Consider the following 12,122-nt stretch of genomic DNA (forward strand, 5'->3'; position numbering starts at 1 on the left):
TGAACCTGTTCTGCTACCTTTGGAATATGTGCATGAGCTTTCGGAGCTTGCAAGGGTTTCTGGAAAATCCTGCGTGGGAAATCTGTCCTTACTCGACTGTGTGAAACAGGTAGAGTCAGAAAGTTGGTTTGTGTAAATTAAAACTTAATTTTCCTTTCATCAGATGAATTATTGCCCTTCTGCATGAGTGTTGTGATGAGCTGAAGGTGACTAATGGTTGTGATCGTGCGTGCGTATTTATGCTGCTCGGTTGAAGTGCTCAAGTGTATTTTAAGAGAGAGCAGCATTCTGTTGCTGCCACAGAACCCAGTGGAGATGTGAGTTTAGTTATTATGGGAAATTATTCACACTGACAGTAGTATAGTGTGAATATTTGTCAGAGACAAGTAACGTGAACTTTTAGTAGCAACTACTTATAGAATCTCGCAAAGCTGACAAAGGAAATTCACATGTGTGAGATTTGGAACAGGAGTGGAGGAGAGTAGAAATAGGGTTGGTGCAGTAAGCTCATAGTTTATGTCCATAATTTTAGCATCCTAGTACCTTAGCAATTTTACACCTGCATGCTCTTCCTGATATTTTAACAAAAACAACAAAATATTTCAGAAGCTGCTTCTGACTAATACTGCTGACTGCCTCCTGATGTTTCTTTATGTCTTTTCCCATGGATAGTTAATTTAAAATTTTATTTATGGAAAAAATAATTTCTTTTGAGGGACGGACCATTTGCACTAATGTGAGTACCAGTGGTAAGCAACTGTTTTAACTCCTTTTAAAGATTGTAGTCCACTTCTGGGAAAGTGGGAAGCTGTGAATATAATAAACACCTTTTGATAGTCATTCGTTGCATGTTAAATTCAGTATCTTAACTTTTATGTTGTCCTTTTCAGCCCAGGTTTATCTGGGGCACACTTGGACTGGGTGATGGAGAAGGAAATTCCCTCCTTGTGCATGCACTTGGTGCACTGGGACTTTTGTGGTTTTTTGGAGAAAATTACACGCCTTGGGGGAAGTGCTTCACCTCATGAATGCTGCATAGTAGCTTAGAGGCCATGAAAGGCAGCAATTGAGATTATTCCATAGAAACTTGCAGGTAGAGTTTAGATAAGCAGATTCTAAGGTCTTTGATTTAATAATTACAGGCTAATATTACCCATGGGGTCCACACTGCTTTCAGATGATTCATAGAGCTCATCACTGATTTCCTGTATGCAACTGTTGCAGGGTATAAACCAATGGGGGAGGATGGACATTTTCTCTTTTATTTGAGTCCCTCTACTTCCTTAGAGCAACACTGTGTGTTGCATGTGAATGGGGAGAGCAAGTTGGTTATTCCTTGAACTGTCTGCTAGCAGGGACAGCAGCTGGTCATTCCCAGTGAACCCTGAGAAGCTTGGGAGTTCATCTTGTTAGTCCTGGGTCAGGCCCCCACATCCCACAAATTCTCCAAAAGACACCTGGCCTAAACTAGTGGAAATGTGGACTTACTCTATTCCTTGTGCCTGTGATACCTCTCCAGGGTCTCATGTACTTTGGAGGCTGGTATAAAATAACCTTTTCCATGTTTTTGTGTTTCTTCTCTTTGATCTAGCCTGTTTTATGTGCATTGTCTTTAATCACTGCCTTTGCTTCACTTAGCCTCAGTCCTTGTTCTTCTCAGAGGCAGCAGTTTTCTTGTGTGTTTTCTATATCAAAGTTCTCTTTTATTGAAGTTTCATTCTTTCTCTGCTATGAGATGATAATAACAGCAAAAAGAACTAGAGTGGTAACTATATGATGATGGCAGTAAAAGCCTGTATGAAAATGGAGCTCTTGAAAGAGGGCAGGAAGTGGAACAAAGGATTGGCTCCTCATAGACCTAACACTTTTGAAAAACTGAACCTTTCCCTTAAAAAGCAGGAAGATTTTCCTCCTTCAACTGCGTGTGAGAGGGGAATACTGGACAAAGACCCATAAGGTGGTGCTGACAGGTAGCAGATAAAGAATAATGATTTCTGATACCGGTCAGGTTTCACACTGCATTGTGCAGCGCAACATAGCATCGGTAATACTGTCTTTCAGAAGAAAACAGTTTATTTCTGCAAAGATTCAGGTGGTTTTCATTTTGGTGGGGCTTTACTCATAGCTAGCAGAATCTCTTGCTTTGCAGCTGTTGTTAATTTTGGTAGGAATGGAAGTAGTAAAACCTGTGTATTGCCAAGTACTGTACACAGACTGGGTAGTGGTTGCACTTTCTGATCTGAAAAAAAAAAAAAAAAAGGTTGAGAGAGAAGACCAAAACAGGAAAGAGGTTTACATAAAATCATGCAGCTGGTTTGTGGCTGAGCTAGGACCAAAGCTCAGTGTCTTGGTTTCTGACCAATTGTTCGTATTTGCTGTTCCTTTTGTGTATTGTCATAACCTGTTTTCATGAAGTCTGTGAAGGCGTAGTAGTGGAGGTGGCAGAAACTAATTCTCTCCTTCCTTTTTTCTTTTTTTGTGGTCCAGGTTAAAGTCATGTTTTGTGACATTTGAAGAGCAAACAATACTATGGCTCCATGAATTTCAAAACTGCAGGAAGTGTGGCAGCCCTCCCTACCTCCAGCTTTCCTTCCCTACTGTGACGTTCTTATTGGGAACTGTGGTTTCATCCCCACTGGATATGCAGTGACCTGCCTTGGCATCAGAGCAGAGGAAGCAGTTTGTGAATCAGGGAAAGCCATGGCCTTGGGCTTGAATGTTTATCACCTCTTCTATAAGTTCAAAGTGTTGGTGCTTGTCACTTCGCTTTTGATGGTGCTATGGACCACATTCAGTTACTTAGTGGACACCAGACAGGAAATTCCTAAAGCTAAGAGCATGGTGGAATTTTTCAGGAAGGTAACTAGCCTGGAGCACAGTCAAAAGGAAGAGAAGATCAAATCCACTGCAGACATTCCCATGGTGAAGTCATTTCAGGGTCCCTGCCCAGCTGTGTCCCCATACCTGCGTAAGTGATGGTGTTTTCCTCTCCTCTCTGACAAGTTAATCTGCTGTAGTGCTGCTGACTTGGATTTCTTCCTAGCCGTTTACCAGCTGGACACCTTTCCTGTGAGACCAGTACAACCAGTTGCAGGAAGCACTCCAGGGTGGGAAGTGTCGTGTGGCATGGAGTGCCTGTGCTGGGTCTGGCTGGGAGAGCAGCTGGTGCTGCGCTCTGCATTTGTGGGTAAAACAGCTTTGGTGACACACTGGTAACTCGGCTACTCTGAACGGCATTTGCACTCTCCTGAGGCTTTGTCTCTGTCTGTTTTGGCCCCCTAAAATCCAGTGGGGTGGGCAGGAGGCCGGGAGTGGGCACAGCCCAGACTGCTGACCCCAGCTGACTCCAGGGGTATTCTGTACCCTGTGACTGTGCCATTTATCATGCTCAGCAGTAAAAGCTCGAGGAAAGGAGGAAGGAGGGATGTTCATGGTGGCAGCATTTGTCTTCCCAACAACTGCTCAATGTGCTGAAGCCCTGCTTCCCTCGATGTGGCCAGACACCTGCCTGCCAGTGGGGCTTAATGAAAGAATTTTTCTTTTTCCCTTGCTTATGTGTGCATCTTCTGCTTTTTTTTTTTTTAATTAAACTATTTTTGTCTCAACCACAAGTGTTTTCACCTTTCCTCAGGTTTTTGCCTTTTCATTATTAAATATACTTTTGTGTCTCTGTGTTGACAATTGAAGGACTTCACAACTCTGTTGGAGTTAGCATTAATTATGATGAAGGTTCAAATGGGTGACTGTTTTCTTGGTTTGGGCATTTTTATTATTCTTTTTTCTTGGCTTGGTACTGTTAGCAGCACCAGGCTCCTGCTTTGCAGTATCATGTCATTATCTTCTTTCTCTTCGTTATTGTGAACCTGATTGGGGATTTGTTTGGGAAGGTGGATTCTTCCTTCTTCCCTGATGTAAACCAAAAAGCTTCTGTCTCCCTGCACACCTTCACTCCAACCCCAAGGTGTATTTGCTTAAGTAAATGCAGCATGGCTGTATTGTACTTTTTCATGGGCTTGCTGAGTCCACTGGAGCTGGCATGATAGCTCAGTGGGAGATAAGAGATGAAAATTTCATTTGGCTACAGAAAACCTTGCTATGTTTTATCTTACAAATTGATAACCTTAAGCCTGTCATGCTTTTTTTGTGCTTTAGGTAGTGATGACTTCTTACAGCCACAGTCCTATGTCTCTTTCCACTTTCTTCTCCTGCGCTTTGCCTGGCAGTCATTTTTGCCCAGTCCTTCTGCAGTAGCTTAGAACTTCTCTTGAGTTTTTTTAAAATATTTTTTATTGCCACTACTTCATAATCAATTTAAGTGACTACATGCTTGACACCCTCTCTTTCCAGTGCCTGTGTAATATCCTTGTAGTACTACTTTTCTCTTGGAAGGGTAAGGAAACCAATTGGGGCTTGAACTTGGGTTTCTTACACTGGTTACAGAGTGCCTCATTAAGTGACTGGACCAGCCACAATCTGAAATGACTCAGGAAAGCTTCTTGTGCTTCTCCTACAGGAGGTGCCAGCAAACTCTCCTTCAAACCATCTGTTACACTGGAAGAAGTGCAAAAGGAGAACCCTCAGGTAGCCAAGGGCCGGTACCACCCTGTGGAGTGCTCAGCCCTGCAGCATGTGGCCATCCTTATCCCTCACCGCAACCGAGAGAAGCATCTGCTGTACCTCCTGCAGCATCTCCACCCCTTCCTGCAAAGGCAGCAGCTGGATTATGGCATCTACGTCATTCACCAGGTGAGGCAGCTGTGCAGAGCTGTTTGGGTGAGGGTGATGGCTGTGCCCTGCAGCCTGAGGAGAGGCTTCTGCTGCCTCTGCTGTCTGACATCCATCCTCCAAACCTGCTTTGAGCAGTTCTGCTTGCTGAGGGGTGCAGCAGTGCCTGCAGCCACTGCTGGTGGCACTACTGGATCTCAGGGCTGGGGAGTGTTGGCAGTGTCTTTAACTGGTGTTCATTTCCCAGTCTAAGTAACTTCGTGTTCCTGAGTTAGCATTCAAGGTAAGCATCTTTTGCACTGCTAATGCAACTCACTTCTCTTGCAGTATCCACACATGTAACTAGGCTGGCCTGTTCTGTCGTCACATTTGGAGTCATTTGGATAGAAGGCCTCAGTTTGTCTCTAGTCCCTCTCTCCCATCAGGCTCTTGTGCTTAGTAAGTTGTGTGTATAATGTGGTTTTATGTTTGCTTTCTCAAACTAAACACAACAGCTGCTGCTTGTAGTTGCTTTATTTGCTCATCAAGTGTGGTGGGAAGTAGTTGTCATGGAAGAGCACTTGGTTCCTGAAAGTTTTATTAATTTCTTTATTTGTATTCTTCCTACCAATGGTGTTTCAGTGGCTAAAACTTAAGCAGACCTGTGCCACATTGTCTTTCATCAAGGTGCTTATGTTCTACTTGCATGTGCTAATAGCATTATATGTTGCTCTTTCGTAATATGTTGTCTTTTTCTTGATCTTCTGTTATGTTTGTTTTCTTTCACTGTCATTTACTTACGTGTTCTGCTTTGGCTCCAAACAGACATTTCAAACAGCAGAAGAAAAAGGTGATAAATTAATACAGTTTCTCTTCCCTCTTGATTAAAGAGCCTAGAGTCAATTAATCAGTATGAGGCAGCGCTTTCTAGGTGAAAGCTTACACTCTTACACTTTTGCTCAGCTGAATGTCTCAGCAGAACTGCAATAAAAGTCATGGCATCATATATTTACTTGGAATGAACTGCTCTTCCATTGTTTAGAGTCATCATGTGGCCTGTAGAGTGGTAAAACTGAGGGCTTTCTTTTTTCTGCATTACTACGTATTATAATCATTCATCTACTGGCTCATTCTAGCAGGAAGTGGTGGTTAGGAATAAATTATTGGGAGAATGGGCATATCTTTTTAATTTCTTGAAATATGTGCAGTGGAGAACTGCTGTTTTCATGTTAGCAAAAAGTAATACAGAAGTATGGAAGTTTTGTCTGATGAGAGCAGTGTAGGAGCCTGGGTGGGTGGCTCGGTCGGGACGGACGGAGACGAGAGATCTCTAAAGTCAGATCTTGGAACATGCGGTTTATTGCAAAGGGCGTGGGTACAGGGGCACTGCTTAGAGCTGCCAGACTCAGCTTGGAGCAGGCCCAGGAGAGCAAGAGAGTAAGCGGGTAAGAGAGAGAGAGAGCGCGAGAGGAATGAGAGTGAAGAAGTAGTGAGAGAGAGTGTAGTAAGAGTAAGAGTGGAATAAGAGTGTCTGAAGTCCTGGTTACAATACAATAAATCATCTTCTGTACTGAATATTCTAATTGTCACTAACCAATCTAATACAAGATACAAATCCTATAGCATTTACATACAGCCTATAAGAGTTCTTATATTACCATAGAGTGTTACATCTTAACTTCTAAAAACTACTCTTTGGACCCCTTCTGCTGAGCTAGTAGGGTCTGCTCTGACCCTTGGACCTGCCTGCAAGCAGAGGGTATTGTTCAATCAAGAGGGGATTACCTTCAGTCGGCCATACCATTGTTTTCCAGTTGTTCAGTAACTAAGACTTGGTAATTCAAAAGTGGCTTTCATTTCGATGTTGCTTACAGTTTTCATATTCCCAAAATCTTTTGTCAGGCAATCATATTTATAAGGCTTTCCTGTTTCATCTTCCCCAACAGAGCAGCAGTGTCAAACCTGAACTTATTCTGTCAGAGATTGTGCTTGGAAGATTGGAAGCTTTCACATAGCTTTTCCATGCAGATAGGCATGCCCAAAGCCTGGAAAGTGGGTCTAACAAAACTCTTCTGGGGCAAATCCATTTTTACTCTCAATTTGGGATGTCATTAGTTGTTTTAAGTCTCTTCTGAGGAAAGACAAACAGGAACTTAACTGTTGAAATAGAGTCTGTTTTGGAGGTAGATTAAATGGGCCTTTTGTATTTTTTTCTGTGAGCCTCTGAAGGCCTTACTCCAGATTTCTTCTTTTTGGGCTACTTTTAACATCTCTAAAGTCATGCTTCTTTAAATGTATGCATACATGAATGCTGTACTTAGAACAGTGTGAGTTTGTAATCCCTAAAGGGCGAGTAATTTCTTGCCCAAGTAAATTTTGTCTTGTGGTTAGTGTTCTTCTTCCATAGAAACAAAGGGAGACAATTCTGTCCTTGATAAAAGACGAGTAAGTTCTGCTATTTGTTCAGTGTGTGGTCTGACATGGAAAACTGCCCTTGCTGGAAAGCACTGTCAGCTGGCATTTGGGTGCTGTGGTGGCTTTCGTGATAGGAAAACAGAATTTCAGCAGATGGAAGATGCTGCTCCTGAACTAAGCTGGGTTTGATACTCAATAGAAGTGATGGTCTCCAAATGTGTCTGACACCTGATTTGTTCTGTTCACTCAATAACCTATGTTTTCATCCTCAGGAGGAGATATCTCATGGGTATTTTTATATACAGGACATTTTAAGAAGAACAAACAAACAAAAATCCAAAACACACGAAAGCCTCCCCATTCAGAAATTTGACACCCTGATTTTGGGTGAATTGTATCTAAATTTTCTAATGGAAAATTAATCTCCAGAGAATGAATGCAATTGATTATCCATCTCTTAACTTCTCAGAATGGGCACTGTATTGTATTTTTCAGACTGCAGGTATGGAGTTATAAATCCCATAAATCATCTTCGTGCAGGAGCAGATGGTTGTTTTAGTGATGGTGAACAAATTCTGCTTTAGAGGAAAGTGTTACTTTTTAGCACAATAAAACATGTTTTGTATACAACGGCTTTTCCCTGCAGCTCACTTTCTCTTAGCCTGGGGAGGCCAGCTTCTTTCTCATTTTCCATGGAGCCTCTTTCTGTCCAGGCACCTTCTAGAAAATATCCTAGAATTCCAAGCAGTTTCTCTTGAAATTTTTTTATTATTATTCTTTCAAGTATATCAGGTTCCTTGCTCTGGAAAATGACTGTCCTGTCCATTTCTGGGAGGGCAAGGTTTGGTCCTCTGGTTCCAGGTGGGAACTGGAGGCAGATCCTCACTTTGTCCTCAAGAGCAGAAAGATAAGCACATGTATGGCTCCAAAGTGACATGATAAGCTTATGAAACTGCCAGGCATGTGTGGATATACCTATACCTCAGCAGTGAAAAATTAGATTTTTGAAAAGCAGCTACTAACTAACTTATAGCAAAAGCAAACGATGAAGACTAGTAAAAAGAAGGTGAAGCTCTGTGCTAGGAGCAGGCCCCATGCAACAGCATAATCAGGTTATAGGTAGGAGGTAAAAATGAGGAGACCTGCTTTTCGCTTCCCACTCTGCCATCTGTGTGTGAGCTGAGGAAATACAGGGAACTCTTTCAGCATCGCTGTCCTTGAGGCTGAGGGAACAAGCATAAATCGTTTGTGGCAAGGGCTCTGACAACTGGAGATTAATTAGCTTGGGATTAACATGGGGATTTGGTTTTGCTTTTTTAAAAAGAACTTCCATAAGCCTTACTGACACAGTTGTATGGAACACATTTTTAGGCTATACTGGTACCTCTCTGTTGTGGAGCCTGATGGTAACTCCAGGACTGGGGGCAGAAGGGCAGTTAAGCCACATGATGGAGCACTCACAGGTGGGGTACCCAGCTATCCACAGGCTTTCCTGGCCCTGGCTGTGTGTGTTCATGATGAATAGAGGCTGGAGAAACACTTTGCACCTTTGGTCACTTCGATGCTGTGCCCAGTGTTACGGGGCACTCTTTGTGCAGTCACTGCTGCCGAGGTGCTGGAAAAGCCACACGGATGTGGTTGCAAACCAAGCGATCGGAACAAATGCCCAGGAGCAGCTCTGGTTCAAAAGCTGTGGCACCTTCTTCAGAGGTGTTTTTTTCCATTCTCTTCCACAGGCTGGCAACACCAAATTTAATCGAGCTAAACTGCTGAATGTAGGATACCTAGAGGCCCTAAAAGAAGCAAGCTGGGACTGTTTCATTTTCCATGATGTGGATCTGGTGCCAGAAAATGACTTTAACATTTACATGTGTGACACACAACCAAAGCACCTTGTAGTTGGCAGGAACAATACTGGATACAGGTAGGAAACCAGCAATATGGAAAGAATACCAGCGGGGAAATGCCATGTTACTGATAATGTTCCTCTTCTGATGGAGCTGTATGCTGTTATCTACCCTTCCTTCTGACACCAGGTTTCTGGTGGTAACACTTCACCTCTCTGGAGTACAGGACTGGACAGACACCTCTGAAGTCACCCCTGTGGTTTCCTGTACAAATGATCATTGTTATTATTCTGGTTTCTGGGGTTGAATTAAGGGGTGTTTCAAGAGGAAAGCAATGTGCCAGAGGTTGTGCAGAGACCTTCTGTCAAAGCTAGATACACATTTACAGTTTCCTGATCCTGTGGTTTGAGGGTGGGACTTTACTGTAACAGAACTTGCCACTTACTTCTGCTGTTGAAGAGGTAATGCCTAATATTGAGAGCTCAGGTGTGGGAATTTGCCAAGGGATAGGTCTGTCCTTTAATTATTTGATTGAACAGTGTATAACACAAGATAATTCTGATTTTTAAATGAGTCCCCTAAGTGCTCATGTGATCTAAATAGTTTGAAGTGAAAAGTCAGGTTCAGTCTGCCTCAGAGAGGAAAGGCTCTTGAACTTGGTGAATTTAATGACTAGAGGTGTTTACACTTGTTTCTTTCAAGATTCACTTCATGTCATGTCACTCTAAATATTGATTAGAAGTGGGCTTTGCAAAAGCTAATCTCAAAGTACTTTGAAGTAAAGCTCTGCTTTGCTTCTGCATTTCCTTTGTTAAGTATATGAGAAAGAGGTGGGATGTGCCCAATACTTACACAGAATAATACTCACTTTCCAGTCATTTAGTGAAAACTGGAACAAGTACATACATACAAGGCTTTTGGAGCACTTGCAGAGCCTTGCAGAGTATTCCACTGGAATACTGGTGGCTTGAATTTGAGTAGTACTTTTTCTGTGTCACTGCCTGTGTTTACACATCCATGAAGTGGGGATAATAATGCTCTGCTTCCAAGGCATGTCTGAAGGAATTCAGATTCTGAGCTCAAGAATGATACTTGAACTGAGCTGATACCACAGGTTGAAATCTCGGTTGGCTGACTTCAGTGTTTTGCTGCAGCTGGGGTGAGCATACTGAGACATGTTGCTCAGATGAGGTAGAGAAAACGGAACTGTTCTGTATTAACACAAAATGTCCTGCACAGGAATGTGGGTTGGTTTGTGTTTTGTGGGAATTTTTTTGTTTTGTTTTGGTTTTAGGGTGTTTCTGGGGGAAGTGGGGTTTTTTTTGTTTGTCTGTTTTTTGGTTTTGGGTTTTTCTTTAGTTTCCTGGTGTTGTATGGGGGGAATTATTTTTCTTCCAGGGGGCTATATTCTATTGTGATGCAGTGTGCAGTAATCTTAGCACCCGTATTTCTTTGGAGATCCAGTGCCTTATCTTTAGCTACATAACTACAGCTCAGTTTTAGATTCTTTTAGACAAGATTTATATATTAAAGCTTTGAAGATAAGATTGGGAAAACTCTTTTATTTTAATAAAGGTTTTTCCTTGAGACCAGCACAACATCTTTTCCTCCTGACTGTTCCTATTGTACGTATTCTTCAGTCAGTTTTAAAAATTCCAAAGGAGCTGATGTTCCCTTGTCCTCAGGGAAGGGTGGTTACAGAGGTTGTTACAGTGATGCATGTTTGCAGGTGATGTCAGCTGGGAGCAAGTTATGCTTGGGCCCTGCCAGTTCTGCGCTGCCTGAGAAGGGTTGAAAGCACTGTCCTGGTTACAGGATCACAGAATGGATGGGGTTGGAAGGGACCTCTGGGGATCATCCAGTCTGCCACCCCTGCCAAGGCAGGGTCTCCTAGAGCAGGTGACACAGGAACTTGTCCAGCTGGATTTTGAATATCTCCAGAGAGGGAGAGTCCACGACCTCCCTAGGCAGCCTGTGCCACTGCTCTGCCACCCTCCATGGAAAAAAGTTCTTTCTCATGTTGAAGTGGAACTTTTTGTGTTTTAGTTTATGGCCATTGCTCTTCATCCTGTCACTGGAAACCACTCAAGTGTCTGGCACCATCCTCTTGGCACCACCTTTGAGATATTTATTTGCATTGATGAAATCCCCTCTCAGTCTTCTCCAGACTAAACAGGACCAGCTCCCGCAGGCTCTTCTCGTAAGAGATGCTCCAGACGCCTCATGATCTTTGTGGCCTCTGCTGGACCCTCTCCTGCGGGTCCTTGTCTTTCTTGACCTGTGGAGACCAGAACTGAACACAGCACTCCAGATGTGGCCTCTCTAGGGTTGAGTAGAGGGGGAGAATCCCCCCTTGACCTGCTGGCCCCACTCTTCCCAATGCACCTCAGCTGTGGTTCCTTTGGTGTCTGCCTCTCCAGTGGTGTAGGAGAATTATGGGGTGAATAAGCAAGCAGTGGGGTGTGTGTATGGATGTGTGCATGGGCAGTCAGTTCCCAAACTGTCAGGCTGCTGGAATGGGATGTGATCCTGTTGGTGAGTGACCTGAAAGCACAGCTGGGTAGGGCTCTGCCCTGCTGTTCCTGTTTATGGAACCCTCTTGCTGTCCGTTCCATCTGTTTACTGCGTTCCTCTGGAGTATCTGTAGCAGAAGTCTCAAGGCAGTAATGTGTAATTAAAACTTGATGGAACCTCCTCTACCTTGTGGCTTGTCTCTTCCAGGAGAGGAGATAAAGGGGAGAGAAAAATCTGTTCACAAGTCAGGCCTGACCAACCTGATTAGCCTTCTCTGATTTGACTAGTGTGGATGAGGGTGTAGTAGTGGATAATGTTTATCTTAGGAAGGCTTTCAACACTGTCTCCCATAATGGTCCCACTGACAAAGTGATGAAATATGGACTAATAAGAGGACACTGAGATGGGCTAAAACTGTCAGAACTGCTGGGCTCAAAGGGTTCTGAATAGCAGAGCAAAGTCCAGCTGGAGGCCAGTCACTAGTGGTTTACACCGGGGTTTGATACTGGGGCTGGTACTAGTTAGTATCTTCATCAGTAGCCTGGAAGGTTGCAGATTGCATCCTCAGCAGGTTTTCAGAGGACAGAAATCTCACAGGGTTGGTTTATGTAGCATGGTCTTTGTCAGGCTGGAGAATGTGGG

General features: G+C 43.3%; 1 protein-coding gene across 3 annotated transcripts in view; it reads left to right on the forward strand.

Annotated features, from left to right (window-relative positions):
• Nucleotides 1–12,122, forward strand: part of B4GALT4 (beta-1,4-galactosyltransferase 4) — a 27,863-nt gene that overhangs the window by 10,437 nt on the left and 5,304 nt on the right. For 2 of the 3 annotated variants that reach the window (XM_017731910.1, XM_008631748.2), the window contains exons 2-4: nucleotides 2,488–2,968; nucleotides 4,514–4,746; nucleotides 8,856–9,043. In XM_017731910.1, the coding sequence (XP_017587399.1) occupies nucleotides 2,701–2,968; nucleotides 4,514–4,746; nucleotides 8,856–9,043 (689 nt within the window). In that variant the 5' untranslated portion in view covers nucleotides 2,488–2,700. Of the gene's footprint in view, nucleotides 1–21; nucleotides 110–2,487; nucleotides 2,969–4,513; nucleotides 4,747–8,855; nucleotides 9,044–12,122 lie in introns of those variants that run through there. The other variant, XM_017731911.1, reaches the window with a different exon arrangement.

This window comes from Corvus brachyrhynchos, unplaced genomic scaffold, assembly GCF_000691975.1.
Source record: "Corvus brachyrhynchos isolate BGI_N302 unplaced genomic scaffold, ASM69197v1 scaffold3, whole genome shotgun sequence".
NCBI lineage: Eukaryota > Metazoa > Chordata > Aves > Passeriformes > Corvidae > Corvus > Corvus brachyrhynchos.